This window comes from Girardinichthys multiradiatus, chromosome 12 (assembly GCF_021462225.1).
Source record: "Girardinichthys multiradiatus isolate DD_20200921_A chromosome 12, DD_fGirMul_XY1, whole genome shotgun sequence".
Taxonomy (NCBI): domain Eukaryota; kingdom Metazoa; phylum Chordata; class Actinopteri; order Cyprinodontiformes; family Goodeidae; genus Girardinichthys; species Girardinichthys multiradiatus.
In genome coordinates, this window is record NC_061805.1 from 33,775,632 (window position 1) to 33,801,108 (window position 25,477).

Below are 25,477 nucleotides of genomic sequence, written 5' to 3' on the forward strand. Positions count from 1 at the left end.
ACGTATACATTTCTTATATTAGCGGATGTTAGTGTATGACAGCAGCATCAAATAGCGTGCTCAAGTACAGTTGTACGTATTGCGTGCTAGCCCCGCCCCCTGATAGTGTCATCCAATAGGATGTTAGCACTGTAACTAGACGGAACGTTGTCAACAACTGGTCCGGAGAGGAGGAAAAGTGTCATTTATCCAGCTGTAGTTAGCCTAACACGTTGGACTGAGATTTGTTTTATGTTTTTTTTTTTATAATTAACTATAAAGAAACATTTACTGTGTTTATCTGTTTTTTTAAAAGCCAATCATGAGGGGTAAAGTTGTGAGCAGCTAACATTAGCCCTCTGAATGCTTTTCAGCCTGTTACAGTGGGGGGAGGCTGCTGATAACAACTGTGAGCTTGCGGTGGGTTGTGGCCCTCCATAAAACATCGCCTCGGTCGGACGTCCTTGAACGTTCAGTTCTTCTAGTTCCGTCTGGACAGGAGGGAGTCTTTTGAAATAAATCACTATGGATCTGTTTGACAGTAACACTGCAGGTAAGAGCGGAAGACGGTGGGTAACAGTGTCATGAGCTAACAGCAATAGGCCAGCTAATAACTATCGGGTCAGTGTGTGTTGCGGTGACACGATGACATTTACAACTACAATCACTGTCTCTTTTACTGGGTGAGAAGCAGAAATGTTCTTATATGAAGTTGAAAACTTACATGTTATTTGTGTTTAACGACGCTGTGATCAGGATATGTAAGATAAGATCCAGTTAATAAACAGGAACTTGTTTTCCTGTTCAAAGTGAAAGCACAGCAGTGATGTTACCTTATATATTTACTTAGGTAAAAGCCTGTTAGTTTAAGGCTAGAAATGTTTTGTAAAGAGATATAAGTCAGCTGTTTCATAACCACTGATTTAGTCTCAGGGCGTTATTAAAACAAACAATAATAATTACAGACACTACAGCAACTCTAAAGCAAACTGAGAAGCAGTTAAATCACAGCCATTCAACTTCTCTTTTTGTTTATCTTTGAGAAATCTTAGTTATGAGGTTTTTTTTTCAGCACAAGACCAAACACGAATTTCACAATCACATCTTTGATCAGATAGCGAAAGAATATAAAAACAAAACTCTAAATAAATGTCAGTCCTCTGCAGCCACGTACTGTGGTGACCTGTGGTGACCATAAGATGAATAAAGGAACAGACTGTAGCTAAGCGATTCATATGTAGCTGTAGGTCCTTGCAAAAGTAGACATACACTGTAAGAATATCCACATTTTGTCACTTTAAAAACATACACTTTAATGTTTCTGGGGTGGTTGTATGTTGCAGATAAAAACAAAGTTGTACTAAGTTGAAAGGAAAATAGAAATCTGAAAATTGTGCCCTGCACTTTTATACCCCCCCAAAGTCAATAATCTATAGCTTCCTCCATTGTCTCACCTGCTCTAAACAACTTTCCTGTCTCTGCTGAATAAAAGCATCCCAACAGCGTGATGCTGCAGCAACCAAAAAACCATTTAGTTTGTGGTCATAAATGACAAAATGTGAAAAACGTACAGAGGTACAAATACATTAGCAAGACACTGTAGAGGCTCGTGGCGGAAGGTGAAGATGATACATGTTTTGAGTGACAGGAAAACCACTGACAGCCGTTAACATATTTAAAGACATAAATTATATTTGCCTGGTTTGGTGAAAACCACCCTATTCAGTTCCTTTCTCATCCAAACATGTCTTTCGGCTTACGTAACTTGTATTACTGTGATAACACAGCAATGCACTAAAGCTGTGCCAGCACTGAAAGCATAATGTGACTGTATGGCTTTTTTTTTTTTTTCATAAACTGTTGTGGAAATAACACAGCACTGAACTACTTAGCTCATTACCTATTAATAGACATTCATACCACAGCAGTGTGGTCCAGACAGAGAGACGGTACTGAAGTCATATCAGAAACACTGTAACTAAACTCAGATAATGCTGCTTTCACATGTCTGGGCTGTTGACATGGTTTGGCGGAGTTAAAGCTCAGCGGTGTTTGTTTGTTGTCATTAACTTAAAGTGAACAGCATGTGGGTGTTTCCACTCGCTCTGCTTTCCCCTCACATCCATCAGATACTGAGATAATGCACTGGTCATCACCTGTAAAAGCTTGAATTGTGAGGACTTAGTGCACTGCTACCTAGTTACTACTATAGTTATCGAATTAGGAAGCTGAACATGCTTCCAATTGTTTCACAAATTACTTCAGTAGTAAAGAGTCTGACTGCCTCAAAATGCCATGCATTTAGTAAAACAGAGCTTTATTCTTTTCCTGTTGCTGAAGATGCATTTTGGTTTGAGGAAGTGACAGTTTTTCTATTCAGCAGGCATGTGACAAAACAAGGACTGAATATTTGCTGCTTCAGTTTGTAACGACTTTTGAAGTTGCTTCATTTTGTGGCAGCTAAATAAACCACCTAGGTTAGATTGTTTAATGATAGCCAGTCTCAATAGATGAGAACAAAAATATCTCTGCAGGCAGACAAACCTGTTTTATTGAGGTCAGAGTGCCACAAATGGGGAAAAACAGTAGAAAGTGCACTTACAGGAAACTGCAGAAATCCAGTCAGTGAAGCTAGTGTTTGCATTCATACTGCAGATTTGTCACCACATTGTGAGAAAAAAAAACTCAAACATAAACAGATCAAACACGCCTTGTGCCAATATAATTCAACATTTGTATTCTGTTAGAGTATACCTCTCCCACACACACAGCTTGATTCCCTTTTTGAGAATCATTTGTCAGTTTTTCTTTCTTTGTGCTTCGCAGAGCGAACTAACCTGCCGAGGAACATGATCGAGAACAGCATGTTCGAAGAAGAGCCTGATGTGGTGGATTTAGCCAAAGACTCCAACACATTTCCAGTATGCCCGTTTCATATTTTGATAATTGTAAAAGGCTGAAGTTGCACCAAATGGCAAATGTTTAAGTTTAGTTGCTACCAAGTGTCACCAAACATATGTGGTGGCGAACATGAAGAATGTTTGGTAAAAGATTGCCAATCCAAAACACTGTAATGCCTACTCCTATTGTGTTCATATACTTAGTTGCTGTATTTTACCTTTGTCTGTTCGGAACTGAATCCTATTTATAGAGTCGTGCAAACGTATTCATACGCCTCAAATGTTTTCATATTTGTTCACTTTACAACTTAAACTTTGTTATATTTTATTTGGATTATATGAGAGACCAACACAAAGTTTTGCATAATTGTGAAGCAGAAGGAATATGAGGAGATTTTTAGAGAAAACTAATTTAAAAATGTTGCGTGTGTTTAACAACCCTGAGTCAGTACTTCGTAGAAGTGTCTTTCACAGTAACATCTGCAAAACCTTTGGGGTATGTCTACCACATTTGCACATCTAGAGAGTGAAGTTTTTGCCCATTCTTGTTTGCAAAGTTGCTCCAGCTCAATCAATTTGGATGGAAGGGATCTGTGAAGAGCAATTTTCAAATCCCAATTGGATTTAGTTCTGTACTTTGACTGTGCCATTCTAAAACAATAATTTGCTTTGATCTAAACTATGTTGGATGTCCTGCTGGAAGGTAACCCTCTGCTATTTTGTTTCCAATTCTTTTGGATTTTGCATTTTTGCATTCTTTTGTATTCAAAAGGTTTTCTTGCAGGATTGTCCTGTATTTAGTCATCAAATCTAATCAGCTTTTTTTCCGTGCTGAAGACAAGCATCCCCACAGCATAATGCTGCCACCAACAGAATGGCCGTATTTATACAGAGGTTATATTACACAAGGTTGAGTCTTTTACTAATTTGGTGACATCTGAAGGCTGCTGATTTAACCGGATTTTATTTAGTGTCGACCTAAAGCGGACAGAAATAAAATGCACACCTTTAGAATTTTAATTTGTTAAACGTTTTTAAAAACCATACATGCTTTTCCGTCCACTTCACATTATGCACCAATTTGTGTTGGCCTATCACATGTAATCCCATTAAAATACTTTAAAAGTTGTGGCTGTATTGTGACATAATGTGAAAAATTGAGCTGTACCTGTAATTGTGTTCCTGGCTTTTTACTTGTTTATGCTGCTTCTCTCCCCACTGCACACCATGCTAAATAGTTTACACACAAAGGCATTTTTTTCTGAATAATGACAGAGTGAATTGATGTCATCTCTGTAGGCATTTTCCACTCTCGACCCTGATGAGGTGGCATATGAGCCTCGCAGCTCACGGTTGCTGGTGCGTGGCCTGGGAGAAAACGACATGGATGATGATGAAGAGGACTGCGAGTCTTCTGCACGTCTCCTAGGAATGTCTTTTATGAACCGCAGCTCTGCTCACAGATCTAACTCCTCCCCTTACATCAGGCAGTCTCCACCGAGGTAACACTCTAACAGGGTCTTAGAAAATGTTTATTTGCTGTTGATGTCTTAAAATATATTTCTTAACTTTATTATCTTCAGTTGTTTTCTGGAAGTTAGTTATGGTCAGGTCTTGGGAATTATCAGTGAATTTTTCATATAACATTCTCATACATGGAGGGTTCACGTGATGATTATAGAGATGCACAGTTGTGTCCAGTTTCTGATTACAGGATTTTCTGAAGCTTAGACCTGCTGGTAATGATTTTTACTGATTCTGATTTCTCTTTAAGCACTATAATATAAGTAAATAAAAGAAGAACAATTAAAATATTTCTGCCTTGAAAAATTAATAGTTATTTATGTTAGGAGCACAGCTGATGCCACACTTTGTGTAGGAGAGGGAAGTGTCTGTAAAAAAAGGGTCTTACTGTTACAGTGATTTTATCCATCCCTGTGTGTATTCCTTTATAGTTCCTTACTTTTACTCTGAGATTTCCAAAAGGCTACTTACATTTCCAAATCCAGGATGTTCCATCATAGACGCAGGCTGACAGGCCAAAAGTAAAAAAAAAAAAAACAGAGATTTTTTGCTGCGCTCCATTCAGCCTTCCTGTTATTTACTGGGCTCTATCTTGCCTTCTTACAATCTGAATGAATTATTGACATGTCTCAAATAGACCTTTCGGCATCTTACATCTAATAGATTTTACATCTTTGTTTCCTCTTATACTGATGCTCTTCATTCGTTAACATCATCCACACTGAAGAATAATATTGTCAGAGTGACCCAGTTGGTTTGGTGGGTTTACCTAATGGAAAACAATCAGATTATTGAGTTTCTGACCAGCCTGTCAGATCGGCCCATTCCTCGCTGCATCTCTGGTGATGTCTGAATGTGAAGGAGAACAATGCACCATAGCAGAGAGGCTGTAATATCATCTGTAAAGTACATTGTGTCCTTTTTCTGTGGTCTTGTCCAGATGGAGTTTTATTTTCTAGTTTTATTTCCCTTTAGCTTCATAAGGGTAGCATTTATGTAACAAACATGCACATTACCTAGATATGTTATTTAACTTTTAAATCAAAATGCAGTTTTTAGGTTCGTCTGTAACTCAGGTCTTAAAAGTCCATTTTATTTGACACAAGTTGGCAAAATTGCACAAATAGATGAAAATCTGATAAAAATGTGTTTTTGCCTAAATATATTTTGTTTTAGAGCAGTGTTTTGATGTTATGAAACCTTTGCCACATTGCCCACCTCTGCTGTCATACCACCTAAAAATTGAAAAAATATTTTCCATAATAAAGATATTAAGGTAGAAAGTAATGAAGTAAATTTTATTTATATAGCACTTATCACAGGACAAAAACAACAAAGTGCTTCATAATTACAATATAAATGACAAACCCAGAAAAGTGTAAAGCATGTGATATAAAATAAACAATTCAAATAAAACCTTACAGTCCAGTTCTTGTTCAGTAAAAGCTTGTCCAGAAGAGGTGTCTTTAGCTACTTTTTATAAGAACGTAGTGAATCAGTGCAGCGTAACGAAGGTGGCCCAGGTGTTCCACAACCGTGGACCTCGACTTTAAAAGACACATCACTTCTGGTTTTAAAAGGAGTCAGATGTTCCACCAGCAGCCTCTGGTTTACTGATCTGAGGTCTGGGATGAGATAGGATGTGTGATGGAGCACTGAAAGGTACCGTAATTAATGTATGCTGGGGCTAGACCATCGACTGCTTTAAAAGTGAGGACAAAAAATTTGAATTGATGGTCAAATGTAAAGCCAATGAATAAATGCTAAAACAGGAGCTCCCTCCTCTCTAAAGAAAGTAACTATAAGTTGTTGGGTTAACATAATTAATTTTTTCTGTTTAATGTTGATCTAAGATTTTCATCTTAAAAAGTCTTACATTTATCTGACTGCAACCTTGTTTTACTTAGAAAAAATGCATTTTAAAATAATGTTAATCAATTTTTGGCCTTAGGACATGTTCACGACCTTCAGCTTGCACCATGGTTGCATGTGTGTTAGTCCTGGTGATAGTAGCTTCACTGGTCATGGTGATGTACCTCTTACCTGGCTGTACCTTTACCAGGGTAGGAAAAATAATTTTTAAAAAGTCTATTCTACTACTTCTTGCTCCATCAATGCCTGACTCCGTGGCTCAATTCTTAACCTTAATCTTTCTGCAGGCTGGCTGTCCTAAGTCAAATAAGACTGCACCTCTTGAGCCAGTCTACCCTAATTCCACAAACGGTGAACTGTTTCCATGGGCCGAACTCCGACTGCCGCACAGCATCCAACCACTCAGCTATGAGCTCACCTTGACCCCCGACCTCGACAACATGACCTTTACTGGCAGAACTGTAATCAAAATGTCTGTGCTTCATAGCACAAAGCGAATTGTGCTCCATGCTGCCAATCTCAACATTACCAAAGCTATGTTTAAGGTTGGATTGAAAGGGGAGTAGTTAAAACATTTATGTCTGACTTTGCCCTCTGTCTTGTTGCTGATTGGATATGCCCTCTCTTCCAGCTGGGGGATGGGCAGGCCCATGATGTGACTGTGCTGGAGTACAAACCCCGACAGCAGATTGCTGTTAAGTTCCCAGAGGAGCTGAAAACAGGCCAACAGTGTGTTTTAATCTTTGATTACTCTGCTAATCTTTCACACACCTATGATGGTTTCTACAACAGCTCGTACACTGATAAAGATGGAAACAAAAGGTACATTTCAATAGTAATATTTGTGTTATTACTACATGTAGAAAATTATCTACACTCTTAATGGGACCTAATTGAAGGAAATGCTGTAAAGACAACAACTTAAAACAGATGTTTGACTGTTTTATGTGCCTAATAACTTTCATCTTTTATTCATAGAGTCCTTGCTGCAACACAGTTTGAGCCGCTGTCAGCCAGAAAGGCCTTCCCTTGTTTTGATGAGCCATTTTTCAAAGCCACTTTCCTGATAAGAATCAACAGAAATCCAAGCTATATGACTCTTTCAAACATGCCTCAGGTATAGTTCTACTAGGGATTTAACCTGTAACATAAAGAGGGTGCACATATTGTAGTGCTCTGCTCTCATTAGTCTGTATGACAGTAATTTTTGCACCTTATGCTGGAGAAAAATGACCTGACTGTTTTTTCCCCCCCTGATTTTACCTGCAATTGTGTTGAGAAAGTTCTGCATTTGTCTGCACTAGTTGGGACGATCAGCAGAACTTGAATTCGGCATAGGCTGGAGACTGCAAGTGTGTTAAGTGGCACAGAACCGATCAAATCAAATGTCATTTTCAACCAAAATCTGTATGGATTTGGGTAGTGTGAAATGATTAGCAACCCAACAGCAAAGACATGTTTCCACCAGTCAAAGAAAGGTAGAAGCTGCGAAACAGCTTTAGATTTGAGCTGATTTTTTTTTTTCAGAAAAAGAATGGATTACAGTTTGCAAATATACACAGGGACAAAGACTTATAGTTTAGATACATGTCCTGTGGTGTGAAAAATAAATACATCTAATAAATCTAAATCTAATAAAAAATCTAACCACAATAACCTTTGTTACATTTGAAGAAAAAGGGGGAAGCTTACTAGCCTGTGAACACTATCCCAACTGTGAGGTACAGGCATTGCAGCATCAAGTTTTGTGGGTGTTTTTCTGCAGGAGGGACTGGTGGGCTTCAAAATAGAGATGGCAAAATGAGAAAATAACATTTGTGCTAACATTAAAGCAAAATCTCAAGAAATCAGCCAGGAAGTTAAAGCTTAGGTACCAGCAGGTCTTTTAAATGGACAATGACCCAAAATATATACCCAAATTAGTTGAAAAATGGCTTGAGGACAATACAATCAATGTTTTGAAGTCCCAGTATCATTCCCATAATCACAAATTGGTGAGCAGAGCTGAAAAGGTTCAAATAAGTTTACCTACAAACCTGACTGGCTTACAGCAGTTCTGCCTGAAGGATTGGGCCAAAATTCTAGAAAACTATTGTGAGAAGCTTGTGGAAGGATATTCAAAACATTTGAGCCAAGTCAGACAGTTAAAAGGAAATCATACCAAATACTAGAGAGTGCATGGAAACGTTTGAATTTGAATAAAGTTTAAAAACCTATTTCTCATTATTTCTGGCCTGAAGCTTACTGAAATAATTCTGGAAATCCCAACTTTCCTAAAAAAGGAATACATGGGTCTGATTTAATGTAAGTGAGAAAAAAAAGGCTATTTGTCTGAACATTGGCGCAGTAGATAATGGCTGGGCCATTGCATCTGTGCAGCTGATAAGCATGCAGCATTAGAAAACATGCCTAAGTATCGAGTAGCTTTGTCAGACCATGTACATTTTGCTCTTACTATAAATGTGGAGCAATTGCCAGCAATATTAATAATCAAGTCACCAATAGTATAACTATTGTAAAATTAGACTAGCCGGTATTCAATGAAGATGCCTTTATATTAAAGGCCTGGTTCAAAAGTGAAACATATGTGAATGATCCTGACATGGGCAATGAATCTATAAGTATAATGACCCATGAAGTATACGAGGCCATTCATAAATGACCTGATAATAAAGCCTGTGGTTTGGATCACAATACTGCAGACCATTTCATAAAATGGTCAGGTAGAATAAGGCTAGATCGTCCTGGAAAGAACCCATTTTATCAAAGGTTCCAAAGTCGATGCGTATACATATCTTCCCTGGATAATCAATTTGGCTTCAAACCAAAGCATGATACTGATATGTGTTTACATATGCACTAATAAGAAAAAAATAACATTTTTGTATGATTCTTCAAAGCTTTTGATTACATGAACCACAGAAAACGTTTTGGAAAATTAAAGCGACAGGGATTTCCTGGGTATATTGTGAAGGTCCTCCCTTACTGCTCATCAGAAGATGCAGGTTTAATGGGGAAGCAGTATTTTTGCCTCCTTTGGTGTTAGACAGGGTGGGTTTTTTTCCCCAGTTTTATTTAATTTATATGATGGCCTGCCCATGCAGCTAAGAGCCTGTAACACTGGATGGATGCTGCATACATCAGATTAACCATGTTATGTATGCAGATGACCTGGTGGTCTTCAGCCCAAGTAGGGCTGGTTTTCAGCAGCTTCTTAATATGTGTACTGATTATGGTGTGCAATATGAAATAAGGTATAATGTTGTGAAACGTGTTATTTTGAAATGTAGAACCAAGCAGGATAATGGGCAAAATGTTCCTGTGTTTAAACTGTCCAGCAATGTTCTTGAGGTTTATAAAAAGGTGAAATACCTTGGTTATTTATTACTGATCCAATGAACGATGATGATGCATACAGACAATGTTGTAAGCTTTACAGTGAGGCAAAGATCATCAGATTTAAGTTGAGCTTCCGTTCAGTTCTAGTAAAAGGGGCTTTGTTTCATTTTTTTATTACATTTATAGTTTTATGAGAGAGCGGCCCAAGTCTTGAGATAAAGGTGTGAATGAGTGTGTGCATTTAACTCTGTGTAATTATGGACCTACGTCTGCTCATAAAGTGTGATTGATTATGCTGGGCATGTAAATATCTGGTTTCAATTGTATATTGGATCTATAACAATGTAAATAATTTTTGAGAAATGTAATAAATTATACTTTTTGCCACAGTAGGAATACTTTATATTCAGTTTTACATCTAGCTCATGTTATGCATGTTTGTGTTAAATGTTATGTTCATACCATGATACAGTCTATGACTAGAACCAACTATAATCTAAACACTATCTATACAAGGTTAGCTAGGCAGATTTATGGTTAGGCTTATACTAAGGACTATAACCAACAGAGATTGGCAGCCCCTAATGTCGGCACACTGTTTTTAATTGCTTGCTTTCTGATTTTCAAAACCACCTTTATTTACCTGCAAGTTGGGCTTGTATTGACATAATTCCAGCACTCTCCGTTTCAGGCCAAAACCACACCTATTTCCAACGTCCTTATGCAGGATGAGTTTGAGAAGACCAATGTCAACATGAGCACATATCTGGTGGCCTTCATTGTTGGTAACTTCACTTCTGTCAGCACCAATGCCAAAGGAACAAATGTAGGTTTTCAAATGAGCATTTTTTTTTGCTGTCAGTTCAAGCCAGGATCGTCAATAATTAGTTTGAAAACATTGTGCAATTTCAATGTTTTTGTGATGTATATCCACATCTGTTGGTTTTAGGTCTCTGTATATTCTATACCAGAGAAGAAAGAACAGACGGGCTTTGCTTTGGCCACAGCTTCCAAACTGCTGCAGTTTTACAATGAATTCTTTGAGATTGAATACCCCCTGAAGAAACTAGGTGAGCAGAACCACACATCTGCACAAAAAGTGTCTTATTACACCTCTTGGTATTATTTTATTTAGCTTCATTTCTCTTTTGTCAGATTTGGTGGCCATTCCTGACTTCCTGGCAGGAGCCATGGAGAACTGGGGGCTTATTACTTTTCGGGAGACCACCTTATTGCTGGACAGCAATTCTTCCCATCTCGAAAAACAAGTAGTAGCTTCTGTAATAGCTCATGAGCTCGCTCATCAGGTAGTTGTTTTTATTTATTTGGTTATTTGACACCTCTGTGAAAGGAGCAGAGACTGTGATTATTTTCATTTTGCTGATCCATCTCTGTGTTGCAGTGGTTTGGAAACCTGGTAACCATGAGCTGGTGGAATGACCTCTGGCTCAACGAAGGCTTCGCCACCTACATGGAGTACATGTCACTGCAGGAAATATTGCCTAATCTTGACACTGTAAGTTGGAACATTTTACTTGGCAGATTTATTTGTGTACTTTTGCAACAAGTGTTGTTTTTACATTTTTTGCAGGGTAATTTATTCCTGTCTGTGCGGTTCAGAGCCATGGACAAAGATGCACTAAACTCCTCCCACCCCGTGTCGACAGAGGTTAATACACCTGAACAAGTTGAAGAAATGTTTGACTCTGTCTCGTATGAAAAGGTACTGCTTTGAGTGTTATATGCAATACAGAAATACAATGTGATGCAAAGATATTTGGCAATGCCTCATTGCTTTATATCTTGCTTCCAAGGAGACTTAGACTTTCCTGAAATACACTTTTTCCAAGATATACACTTTTTGTTAGTAAGGCCTTCTAACTCTGACCTATACCTGATATATATCAGTTATGCATAAACAGGCCCTGTTTAGAGCTGGTATTAACGTGCATCTTGGCTGTTTCTGTCAAAAGTAGACCTTGTGAAAATCACAACTATTCTCACGTGACATAAAATCCTTCCTGAGTAATCGGATCATAGTTACCCGTTATTTAAATGCAGATCAACACAGTCGTGCCAGAGGATTGTCAGCAAAACAAGACATCAACAGGTGTGCTGATGTCTTTCAAAATTTCAGATATATTCACCCACCTGAATGATGCTATTATTCCACCATTAAGGAGTTGAGATTCATCCAAATTAAATTTATTAGATTCATTTGCTACAGTGATCTTGATAAGCTTAATTATGTAGCGTAACATACTTGATATGTGAGATTTAATGAAGAGCAAATAATGTGTTACGTCATAGAGCTCAATGTAACAAAAACACTGATGATTTTAACCCTTAAAAGCTCCACCACAGCCAAAAGGTGACCACCATTAGCTGGTGTACACAGTGCTTTATTGAAGTTAGCGCTGCCACACCATTGAGTAAATATACAAAACACTGCTTCAAAGCTGCATGGTGGCACAGTCCTTGCAGCAAGAAGGTCGTGGGTTTGACTCCCGGCTGGTGGTCTTTCTGCATGGAGTTTGCATGTTCTTCCTGTGGGTTTTCACCGGGTACTCTGGCTTCCTCCCACAGTCCATCACTGTTAAGTTAACTGGTCTCTCTAAATTGCTCTTAGGTGTGAATGAGTGTGTGCATAGTTGTTTGTCCTGTATCTCTCTGTGTTGCCCTGCGATGGATTGGCGACTTGTCCAAGGTGTACCCTGCCTCTCGCCCATAGACTGCTGGAGGTATGCACCAGCCCCCCCTTGACCCATACTTATGGAATAAGTGATATAGAAGATGAATGAATGAATTCTTATTGTAATTCATGATTTAAATTAGACAGTTCAGTACGTTTAGCACAGTGGGTACAATCGGCTCGAGAAATCCCCTGAATAAATATCACACTATAGGAAGAACATTACCTCCTTCCTGTAACCTATTTATCAGTTTAATTCTGGTTTACAACAGAAAAAACCTTCTTTCATGGAGGAGGAATTCAGCATGCAAATATTAAAAGCTTTCTACCAGAAAAATAAAAGCAGGAACTGCTCTTTAAAAATGTTATTACATTTATAGTTTTATGAGAGAGCGGCCCAAGTCTTGAGATAAATGTTTCAGTGGAGACATAAAAATGTCTGAAAAAAAGCATGAAGTCAATGAATCAATATAATATTATGCATTTTAGGCTCTATGTGTTAGGTTAGGTTGTATATATGTTATCATGGTCAGGAATTACTCATCTCCAGTCGCTCTGGTAGGTCATCTTTTACTCTCCATTTAAAAGGGAAACTCCTTCCACACCACATCTTCATCAACCTTCATCAAGAGTAAAGAGTGAAATCTAGGCTGTTAAAAAAAGGATTTGTTAACATCTTTTATGTTTAATTTGTAAACATTTAAAAAATAATACAGTTTGACACATACAATCATATTTTAACACCAACAAGGTTATTACCAAAGAGCTATTAGTTAAATTTCTGGCATACAGTATATGACCAACAGAAGAAAGACGCATCTCCCAAGTCCTACGTCTTCACTGGATAATTTTCAGTTTCTGGAAGAGATAACCTTTACCTTATCTGCTGATGATAGTTTGTTTTCCCCTGACGCTTCTCCTTTTGTCCCCCATTTGTCTGATTTCCTATTTTAAGTTCACACTGCAACATTTGCAATTATTTTAAAATACTTTTCAGAAAAAGTGAACAGAAAATGATTAAAATATGATTTAAAAGGTGTTTAAAAGCCTGGAGAACTATTGATCAAGACAGCTTTAATGATTTCTCAAAGGCGAAGTATAAAGATATAGTAAGATAGTTTATAACTTGCCTAGTTAACTAAAGATTTTGTGTCCTTCTGCTAAACACTCATATCTGATTATTTACCTCTAAGAAATTTCTCAACTGGACCTAACACTATACTATAGCTGTAGTTAATGATCTATCTTGGTTCTAATTGTGCATGCTTTGTGGGTCTGCTCTCCAGGGTGCATCGATTCTCCTGATGCTGAATGCGTCCTTGCCAAAGGAGCAGCAGTTCAAAAAAGGCATTATTCAGTATTTGAACACATATAGTGGATCAAATACAGAGACTGAGAACCTCTGGAACAGCCTTACACAGGTATGTGTGTGCTTTACCCAGGTTTGATATGTGTGCATTTATTATAATGTTGTTTTCATAAGTTATCAATGTGCACCAATCCGTTGGTCATTGATTACTAGTCCACTCGATTGGCTCTTATCCTTTATATGCAGGTCAAACACTTAAGAAATGATTTCATGTTCAGTAAATTCATTAAAACTGAAAACTCCTTTTTTATTCTGCAAACACATAGTATGTTCTTGCAATTTGTTTTCAGGTTTACTAAAACAAACAGCTAAAGATGAGGAGTATTTACTTTGATACTTTAGTAGTATATTTTCTGCTACATTTAAAACAGGAATTTCTGTTAATTTGCCTGCAGCACTTTGTCTTTTATGGTCAGTGTTAAAGTTCAGAATAAAAATTTTAAACAAATGAGTTTGAATCTAGGGCTTAAAAACTAAATCGGAATGAACAGGTCAACCCTTGAGAAATCTGGAAATCGGCACTGGCATGTAAAAACCTGATCGGTGCATCTCTAGTCATGGGTTTTTATCATCAGTACTCTTTCATGCAGCCTAAAAGCAATACTTAGTTTCACCTAATAATGACCTTATTTTGTTATCTTTACTATTCAGGATAAGTGGGTTGTTTCTTTTGAGCTTATATACTTTGCTGTTTAAAGCTTTGCTGTTTTTTTCCTGTGTTTATATGTCATTCATGTTAGATATTTTTTTTCCTCAATAAAATCTTTATCATTTATCTGTAACACTTCAAATGATTCCTTCTACCATCTTGCTTATTTTCTTTCCTGCCTGCATGTTGAGGTTTCCACACCACCTCAAAATATTTCCGAGATGATGAGTTCATGGACATCACAGAAAGGCTTCCCATTGGTCACTGTGAGTCGCAAAGGAGATCAGGTGACCATCTCTCAGGAACCCTTCCTGCTCACGTCTGACAACACCACACAAAAATCCAGGTGGGTTTCATCACCATGCTCATCAGTCTGAGAATTTCAACATAAAACCCAACTGTGCTGCGATCTCTGTTTCAGACTGTGGAATATTCCCATCACATACGTGAACGACAGCTGTAGTTTGGCCCTCGAATGCAGACAGATGTACACTCTGAAGTACAAGACAGGTACAGTACAAAGCTTAACCCTGCCGTAATATATCTCAGTGTTTAGGACACTGTGCGTATTGACGAATATTTGTGTGTTTTAGAAAATCTCAAGGTGCCAGAAAGTGTAAAGTGGCTAAAATTAAACTACAAGAATACTGGCTTCTACATTGTTGACTATGGAAATGACGGTTGGAATGCTCTTATTGAGGCTTTGTCCAAAAACATCAGTGTTCTCACACCTGAAGACCGGGCCTCGCTCATATATAACATCTTTGCTCTCTCCAGGTACTCACAACACATCTGAACATTGTTTTCTAACTTTAGTTCACCAAAATAAATTTCATCATTGAAAAGTGAATTTACTTGAATAATTCAATTCAAAACGTCAAACTCATTATTTAGCATCACTTGAATTCATCACAGAATGATATGTTCTCAGGCGTTGATTTCTGTAAATATTGATGATTCTGGCTTACAGCTAATGAAAACCCAAAGTTGTTTCTCAAAACACAAGAATATTTCATTAGAACAATAAAAGGCAATATTTAATATAGAGATGTCAGCTTATTGAAAGCTCTGTCAATGCACTGTACTGTATATGCACTCAGTACTTGGTTGGGGCTCATTTAAACTGAATTACTGAATAAATGCATCATGACATGGAGGTGATCAGCCTTTGGCTCCGGAAGGAAGCCCAAGTTACTTTAATTGCAGCCTTCAGGTCATCTGGATTGTCTCCTACCACATCGATTCTGTATGGGGTTTAAGGTCAGACCAGTCTACTGACCTGTCAAGCACAGTGATTTCATGGTCATTAAAGCAGGTATTGATAGTTTTTGCAGTGTAGGTAGGTGCCAAGTCCTAGTAGAAAATGAAATCAGCATCTCCATAAAGCTTGACAGCAGAAGGAAGCATTAAGTTATCTAAAATTTCATGGTAGACTGGTCCACTGAATTTGGACTTGATAAAACACAGCGCACCAACACCAGCAGATGACTTGCCTCTCCAAATCATCACTGAATGTGGAGACTCAATACTTGACCTCAAGCAACATGGATTTGGTGGTTCTGCATTTTCTCCAGAATTTGGGAGCTTGATTTCCAAACAAAATGCAAACTTAAATTTTAATCTGACAAGACGATGTTGGGCCCCTGAACAACAGTCTCCTTACCCCTGGTACTACACTTTCGATGTTATTTCTGGTTCAGGAGTTGTATAACAACAGAATTGTAACGGTTTTGACCATGTCCTGGATACCTCCGTATGTCGAGGTTCTTGAACCTCTCACTCAGATACAGTTCACACCTTGTGAATCTCAGACGGGCTCTTGAATGAGCTTTGCTTCATAAGCTTCTGGAGACTTCGGTTATCTCTGTTTCTCATTCACATTTTACTACCACACTTTTTCCTTCCACTCAACTTTCCATTAATATGCCTGGATACAAACAGATTTAAATTGAATTACTTAAATACATTAATGTTTCAGTTATCTTCCACGTTGCTGAGATACATCTTTATTCTGTGAAAGCAAAAAGCATTTTTTCTCCAATATTTCACTTTAATCTTCCACCTTTTCTCACTGCCTTGGTCATTAGACTCGGACGTGTACCTTTTCAACAAGTCCTCCACCTGTTGAACTCCATGTCTGGTGAAACAGAGCCTTCTCCTGTGACAGAAGCTCTTCTGCAGCTCAACAGTATCTACAGACTGCTGGATAAAAGACAGGAGTCTGGCTTGGCAGCTCGAATGAAGGTACTTTACTTATAAATGTTTTAGAAAGTCAGTATGTGTTTAAATTTCATCTAAAACGTTCAAATGCTTGTTTTTCGATTGTCTGTAAGTCCCAAATTTAAAAGCGTTAACAATTCATGAAGTTGTAAACTATATTCTCACTTTTGTTTGCCTACTTTTGACTGGAGAAACGTTTCATCGATAATGTATCCAGGATTTTTTTTTTCTTTTTTTAAAGGCTTACATTCTGAATCATTTTGGTTCTCTGATGAAAAATCAATCCTGGGGAGAGGAACAGAGTCTATCAAAACAGGAACTGCGCTCAGCCCTCGTCTCGACAGCCTGTATCCTGAATGAAGAAAGCTGCACTGACCAAGCCAAATCTCTGTTCAAAAAGTACCATGACTCCAATTTCACCATCAAGTAAGCAAGGAACTCAAGAACTCCATGGACTTCAAATGAACAATATAACCTAAACATCTTTTAACAGAGAGAAATAATCTAAGAATTGACAGAACTTGAATGTAAATGTGTTTTAGGATAAAGACTAAAGCAGAAACCCTGAACTGAATACATTCTTACATTTGTGTTTTTATATTTATTTCTGCAGGATTCCAGGTGATTTGCAGCAAGCTGTCTTTACAGTGGCAGCTCAGTCCGAAGATGATTGGGAAACCTTGCTCCAGTTGTACACAGCTACCACCTATGATGCTGAGAAGCGAAAGATGCTAAAAGGCCTGGCATTCACTCAAGACCCACGTCGTATTGCATGGTAAGGGTCTCTTTGTGTTAAACAGGTATATATCTGCATTGAAGTTAATTGATGCTCTTTGAAGTATTGCAAATTCTGTGTTACAAACATAACAAAATCAGATCTCACTGTATTTTATTGGGATTTCATGTGACAGACCAACACAAAGTAGTGCTTAATTCTGGAAGTGTAGAAGAAATAAGGTATGTTTTTCAACTGTTTTTGGTGATATAAATTTTGCTCTGATGCCCCTAAATAAAATTCAGTACGGTAAGTTGTCTTCAGAAGTCGAAGAATTAGTAAATGGACTCTAACTGGTAACTCTGGAGGAGCTGCAGAGAATGAATCTGTTCACATGACAACTATTAGTCATGCATTCCAGAAATCTGGCCTTTACTGAAGAATGATGAGAAGAGTGTTGAAATAAAGCCTCAAGAAGTCTTGTTTGCAGTTTGCCCCAAGCTATGGAAACACAGCAAACAGGGGGAAGAAGGTGCTCTAATCAGATTAAAACCAAAACTAAACAGTTTGTCCTAAGTGCAAAACACTATTTGTGGTGGAAAACATTGCACACCACCCTGAACACACCTTTTCTGCAGTAAACATGAGGGTGGCAGCACCATGCTGTGGGGATGCATGTCTTCAGCAGAGACAAGGAACCTGGTCAAAGGTGTTGGGAAGATGAAAGGAGCTAAATACAGGGCAGCCCTAGAAAAAAAGCTGTTAGAGGCTGCAAAAGACTTGGGATGAGGTTCACCTTCCAGCAGGACATTGACCCTAAACATAAAGGCAGAACTACAATGGAATGGTTTAGACCAAAGCAAATTTCTGCTTTAGAAGGGCCCAGTAAAACTCCAGACCTTCTTCCAATTAAAAATCTGTGGCAAGAAACTTGTTTTTCACCGATTCTCTCTATTTAGTCTGACTGAATCTGAGCTAGTTTGCAAAGAAGAATGGGCAAACTTTCAGTCTCTAGATGTACAAAGCTAAAAGTGACATACTGTTCACCAGAAGAGTTGCAGCAATAACTATAGCAAAAGTTGGTTTTGCAAAGTATTTTCTAAGAGGGATGTAAATGTATTTTAATCCTTCCACTTGACAGTTATGCACAACTTTGTGTCCGTGTGTCACATAAAATCCCAGTAGAATACTTAGATGTTTGTGGCTGTAATGTGACAAAATTAAGAATTGTTAAAAAGTTATAAATACTTTACAAGCTGCTGTAAATATGATTAGCTTCATAGCTGCATACATTTCTCATGCATTGATTACATACTCATACATTCTCATACATTAAGAAACTCATTAACCAATTTACCGACATATGGTTGACATACACTGTACAAGATTACATTTTCTGTTTATTTCTTTTCCTCTCGCAATGTCTTCCTTCTTACTACAAACTTTTACTCTTGTTGCATTGTGGTCTCGATTAGAAGTGCATTGTGAGCAGTATTTGTGCTTTTTATGTTGATCTGTGCAGGATTCTCAAGGCAGGTCTGAATGGGGATATCATCCAGACACAGGAGCTTCCTCTGATCATCAACACCGTGTGTAATGGTTTTGCTGGCTATTTGTTTGCTTGGGATTTTATACAAGTAAACTGGGACCGCCTCATAGAGAAGTAAGTCTCATCAAATCCATTCCTTAAAATACATATTAGGATCAATTTAGCTGATAATTAAACAATCAGTACTTCTGAGTGTCATTAGAGCTTTCTATGCTTTTGACTGTAGGTTTCCTGTGGGCTCCTTTGCCATCCAGACCATCGTCAAATCCACTACCTCCCAGTTCTCCACACAGGCACACCTTGATCAGGTATGTATATACTGTATTACAGAAATATGCACGATTATTTTATATGATTGACCAACACAAAGTAGCACATAAATGTGAACTGAAAGAAACCCCCTCTTCTCTGATGACCCAAAAGACACCAGTTGCCTTGACCCCCAGCCTCCCAAACTGAGGGAAGAATTTTACTTTTTTATTTTTCTACTTTTATTACAGTTAGTTTCCTTAGTTAAACATAAATATATGTGGTATCCACTGAAGTGTTTGAATCTTGGCTAAAAGCTGATATAAACCATTTCTACAAACACAAAACACAGTTGAAACTACAAGCAGTTGAATCGGAAAGAAAACAAACTCCGCAAAATGGCACCACTGGAAAACTGGGTCCCCGCTGTTCACCACACAGCTTCTACGCACACAAACACCATGTCTGCTGAAAGCAGAGATCTCAATCCACCCAACATTTACTCAACCAGCAGCAAAGAAAGACCAGAATTGTCACTCACAATTAAAAAATATAATTATTAACATTAGGTTTGTAATTTCTGAGAAAAACTCAATTAGATTTGGGTGTGTTATTTCGAGCACAAACTTCACAAAACCTCTTAAGAGGTTAATACACTCCATCTGAGTATAATTTATTCTCAATATAACTCCAGCTGTTCTGTGAAAGCCTCAGAGGTTTCACCCTGAACACACCATTCCTATAGTGAAGCACATTGTGGTGGCAGCATCATGCGCTGGGGATGTTTTTCTTCAATGAGGTCAGGGAAGTTGGCAGGTGTTGATGGAAAGCTGGATGGAGCTAAATACGGTCAATCCTGGAAGACGGCCTAATGGGGCCTGCAAAAGACTTGAGACTGAGGCAGAGGTTCACCTTCCAGCAGAACAATGAGATTAAACATAGAGCCAGAGTGACAATGAAATGGTTTAGATCAAAACATACCCATGTGTTAGAATGGCCTTGTCCTAATCCAGATATGAAGTAGGGAATTTGTGGCAGTTAATGGCTCGTTATAATCTGACTGTGCTTGAGCTATTTTACAAAGAAGAATTTGTAGAAATGTCTGTAGATGTGCAAAGTTGGGAAGGACATCTAAAAAAAGGTGGATCTACAAAGCGCTTACTTTTTGGGGCTAAATACAGATCCACACATTTTTTGGGGTTTTTATTTGTTAGATTTTTTTTTAAAGCCATGTATGAGACATGATTATGGACTGCTTGTCGTATGGACAATTATAAACGCCCAATAAAATACACTGAGGTTGTAATGTGACAAAAAGTGAATAAGTTCAAAGGATATTTAAGTCTGTAAACTTGTTATGAGGAATTAGGAGCGACTTCTTTCATCACTTTCTGTCTTATACAGGTTCAGGCTTTCTTCTCTAGCCTGAAGCAGCGTGGCTCTCAGATGAGGAGCGTGCAGGAGGCTCTGGAAACCATCAGGCTGAACAAACGGTGGATGGAGAGCAACTTGAAAGATTTTGGAAAATGGCATTAGGAAGGTTAATTTAACCGTAATTCACCCTGTTAACAAACAGGTGTGGTGCACCTTCACGACAGCAGCAGTGTTTGCACTATTTTTGGACTCTGTCCCTTAACTCCCAGTATCCAGACCAGAGCACTAATCAACGGCTCTTGCTGGATGAAAAGTTTCTGAGATGAGTCCTGTCAATTTTACTTGATAGCTCAGGGTGGTTCTGATTGTCCGTCTGACTTATTGTTGTGAGACTCAACTCACACGCCTTGTGTTTTATGCTGTCAACCAAACTTCTGCAGTTCTCATCTAAACCTTGTGCTTTATTAGACAATCGTGCTTCAAATAATGACACTAACCTCCTTTAGTCCCTGCTGCATCTCAGGCTCCCAACCATTTAAGCTATAAAATGTTAAAATGTTCTCTCGATAAATACAAGTTAAAATTAACGTTGACATCACTGTGTCAGAACAGCCTGTTTGTGTAGGAAGACAAAGCCGTGTGATGCTCCGCAGCAGTGAGGAACTGTGAGATGCAGTTGCGTTAAATAAATCCTTATCACTCCTGGAACTAAAGCATTTTGCCATGCTGATCATAATCAGGTGAGATGTTGATAGCTTAAAATGCCAAACTGCTTTGGCATTAGTTAGTGAATGTAGTAAGAAACCTTTCCACTGTGTGCAGAAAAAGATGTACTGAAAACCAGTGCAGGTTTAGATCACCCAATGTGTCTTACAGCAGGTGAGAGCAGGCAGCCAACACTGGAGCCACTGGTCTCTTTATTTAGTTTCTCCAACTTCAGCTCTGATCCACATGTTTTGCTCTACTTTTATTGTCTCCGCTCTTTTTTTTGTTGTCCACTCCTGTGTAAAGTTGTAACTATGATGTAAATATGTTCAGCAATGTGCTTTTGGAAATACCATTTTGGACATGTTGACTTTTAATATTTTACGATTTGATTTCTGTTGTTTGTGTACAGTGTAAAGTCCAAATTATTTTGAGTCCAGGTCAAAGCTGTTTTGTTATTTCCATAATTCCTTATTTAGACAACCAAAAGGGGGTCATTTGCTAATGAATGTCGTGTTACAAGGGCTACTGTGCATATTAGAGATACAAGGCATATGTGTTTATGTGTTTGTGCTTATTAATGATTTGCTGTTTATTAGTCTAAAAAACACAGAGGTTGCTGTGGTGTTAACCAGGCATGTCAGTCCTCAGAATTAGTTATTTATTCACATGTGACAAAATTTCTTTCTGAAATGTTATTTAAAGACAGATTCACGTCCAGAGAGGTACTTTCTTTAGATTCACTTTCTTGTTACCTTTATCAACATGTTGCTGTTGAAGCTTTTGTTTCACATGTTGAAAACAGTGTGGTTACATAATACTGAGTGCCAGTTACACTCAAAGGCATCTCAAGAGATCTGTGAAAACGTTCCTCTTAATGTTACCTTCAAAGACAACTTGACAAAAATATGTTCAAAAAGTATGGATTTGCTAAAGTGTTTTTTTTTTCTTTTTATATACATTTTCCAAATGTCTTTACATTGATCTGTATTAAATTTCCATGCTTTACATTTGACTTGCCAAATCACACATGTTGACATGTTACTAGTGAGTATTTTGGCTTCAGTTAATGACTGAATGCATACTCAGTCAGAAATCTACTGAAGACGTACTATTTTACTCCCTGTTTGGTCTCTAGACAGCTTTAAATTTAGATTAAACTGGACCTGTGGTTCCTAAACTGGGTTTAAAATATTAAGTCTTATATAAAACGTATATTTTTTAGAAATGTATACAAATAAAATAAAGGCACCAATCATTCTAAACAACTTTTAAAAATCTGCAATTTGTTAAGGATATTAACTTAATTGACATGTCCAAAAAGTTTAGATTTTAAAACAGAGCTGAAGTTAGTCTAGATCCTTCAAGAGCATTTGCCCAATGCCAGACTCCAAACATTATCACACCTACACACAATAAAACCTGACTATTATTCAAGCAGGTTCAAGTAGTTATGTAGAAATTTATTTAAAAATTTAGAAATAAATCTAGAAATTTTATTCTGGAAGTTAGGAAATTTGTAAAAGGTAATGGTTTGATCCTGGATAACAATTTGCAAGTTTCCAAATAAGAAATTGAGACAAAAACGAATTACTGAATCAGACTATAAAGGATCTCATCACAGTTTAAATCTGTTTAAAGATCATCAATATTGCAGCCGGTCATTTTGTCATCCTCTCACTGTACTTTGTGAGAGATTTGGTTTTTTTGTTTATTTTGATGGTATTGAGTGTTCAGATACTTTTCTGTGATATGCAGGACTTTAGGAGAGCACCGTGTTTGTAGTGCAACTGTCAGATGGTCTGTTTTTGCACTGAGATGGTGTCCTGTAGATGCTGTGGAGATTTAATTGCTAGATATGGATACAAATTGTTGAACTAAGCAGTTTTGGGAAAAACATTGCTTTTGTTTTTAATAGAATTGAAAGGGAACTCCATCATCATCTATCAGAGTTTCCTTCATTGTTCATCTGTTCTATTTTTACTGAGTTTTTTTCTTCTTTCTTCCAAAAACTGACCGAAGTTCAAGTTTCTCTGCTTTGCAAGCCTTTTTGATTAAACAAACTGTTCATTGATAATAATTTTTGACACTCCAAATAAAGTTAAGCTGCATCCAACTTTTCTTCAGTGGCATTATTGTACAACAACAGTGTTTTTTGTAATATATACTGCCTTACAAATAAGAAAACCTTTGTTTTCATTGATATTTTAGTAGTATTCTGTATTTCAGTAGTTCCTTTTTTGACTTGTGTACCCTCTGAGCTGTTTTGCTATACCACGTTCTTGGGGGGTGGTGACAGAAGGCATAATATGTTATATATACATAGATATCTATATATGTCTATATATATCTATAATATAGATATATATAAACATTATCTATCTATCTATCTATCTATATAGATATATATATATATATCTATATATATATATATATATATATAGATATATATAGATAGATAGATAGATATATAGATATATCTATATATAGATATATCTATATATAGATAGATATATAGATATATCTATATATAGATATATCTATATATAGATAGATATATAGATATATCTATATATAGATAGATATATAGATATATCTATATATAGATATATAGATATATCTATATATAGATAGATAGATATATATAGATATATCTGGATATAGATATATCTATATCTAGATATAGATATATCTATATCTAGATATATCTAGATATCTATCTATCTATATATATCTATATCTAGATATATCTAGATATAGATATAGATATATATATATAGATATCTAGCACCTGTTCTAAAAACCACTCTTTACTAATCTGAATATAATCAATCTGATACATGGATCTTGCATGAAACCAGTTGATAGCCAACTCTAGTCCTCAGGACCCAGCCGGACCAGGGCGTCTGAAGCAACCCCAGATCATAATACTTCAACCTGAGGATTAGAAAAAGCATAATCGGTGCATTAATTTATCTGTTGCTCTTGTTCAAATGCTCCCCTATCTCTCTATAGCAGCTAATATCTGTAATCGCTCATATTAGTTTCAAGCCTTAATAAACATTTTTTAGCTTCACTGTTGAGATGTTATCTGAACAGTACACATTTTTATATGCAATACCTCAAGTTCTTTTTTAATATTTAAGTGATTTCTCATTATTATGTGACAAATGGTTTTATTTCCCCACCTTTTCATCACTCTCCCTTCAGGTTTTGTTAATGCATTGGATAGATCCTTATGGACAGATTTCTGTCCATTTTTATTGATTTGAATTTTGTTTATTAGTTTTCTGTTTGATGCAATGCAATAGTCTGCATCAGTGTGCTTACCATGTGTTCTAAAACCCTGTTTTTAAACATGCTAGCTCTAGTTAGGGAAATTATTTAACTTTTCCTGTTATGTAATCTTCCCTTGTTTCACATGCATGTTTACCAAGACAAAGAAAGTACAGAGTTAAAGTGACACCAGTCCATTTTACCTTAGGTTTTGATAGCGTTATTATAAATAAAACATTCTAAATCAGAAATGTAAAAGTAAAAATTTAAATGCTGTTAAAAATGGATTTCATAGTTATGCCTGGAAATGAAAATCTAGGCTTTTCAGTAAGAAAACCTCATCTGATGAAAACTGAAAGGGATCTGAAAGCAGCAGCCTAAAATCCCATCTTCACATACTAACAGAGAGAAACTACATGTATATCTATATAAAATAGACGTAAATTTCAGAGCCACAGCAGTGCTTTCAACAACAACAACAAAAAAACTGCTTGAAGTGGCATTCCTGCTGCTTTTAAATGTTTGCAAGCCACCATATTTCTTACCAGCAAATGGCAGTGTGGCTCCTCAAAAAAGTTTCTCTGTGGTTTTTGTTTGTGTGCTTAAGTTTGGGGGCAATGTATATTTTCTTACCAAATTATTAACCTTTATGTTAGAAACTTTGTTGTAAAGTTGTAGCAAATGAGTTGAGGAGCAGAAAAACTGCTTTTTGTTTCAATTCTATGTCTGTATATACAACAGAAACAGCTGTTCATAAAAAATAAATGAAATAAATAAAAAGAACAGCATAAGAACTGACCTTTCTAATAACTATCTAATGTGGATGTGGTCTTGTGTGTGGATGAGAGCTAAGTCAGCGAGCAACAGAGTGTGTAGAGTGATGACAAGATAGTGTAAGGAGCCAAACAGATGGACTATGACGGATTAACCAGCAACGCGCAGACAAGATTTTGTGCCTTATTGGACCAAGCCTGAGGTGGTGGAGGAGTATAAATACCTTGGTGTTCACCTGGACAACAGACTAGAGTGGAGATGCAACTGTGAAGACGTCTACAAGAAGGGACA

General features: G+C 37.2%; 1 protein-coding gene across 1 annotated transcript; it reads left to right on the forward strand.

The window, feature by feature from the left end:
• Positions 1-143: 143 nt before the first annotated feature.
• On the forward strand, positions 144-23,252 carry LOC124877870 (leucyl/cystinyl aminopeptidase). Its single transcript, XM_047381468.1, has 22 exons — positions 144-532; positions 2,806-2,900; positions 4,179-4,381; positions 6,355-6,466; positions 6,563-6,820; positions 6,907-7,097; positions 7,254-7,392; positions 10,306-10,440; positions 10,564-10,684; positions 10,770-10,921; positions 11,017-11,130; positions 11,206-11,337; positions 13,593-13,727; positions 14,516-14,670; positions 14,746-14,834; positions 14,918-15,101; positions 16,412-16,568; positions 16,786-16,970; positions 17,158-17,319; positions 18,782-18,922; positions 19,035-19,116; positions 20,462-23,252. Exons 1-22 carry the CDS (start codon positions 505-507, stop codon positions 20,591-20,593), a joined length of 3,102 nt encoding a protein of 1,033 aa, XP_047237424.1. The 5' UTR covers positions 144-504; the 3' UTR covers positions 20,594-23,252.
• Positions 23,253-25,477: the final 2,225 nt, after the last annotated feature.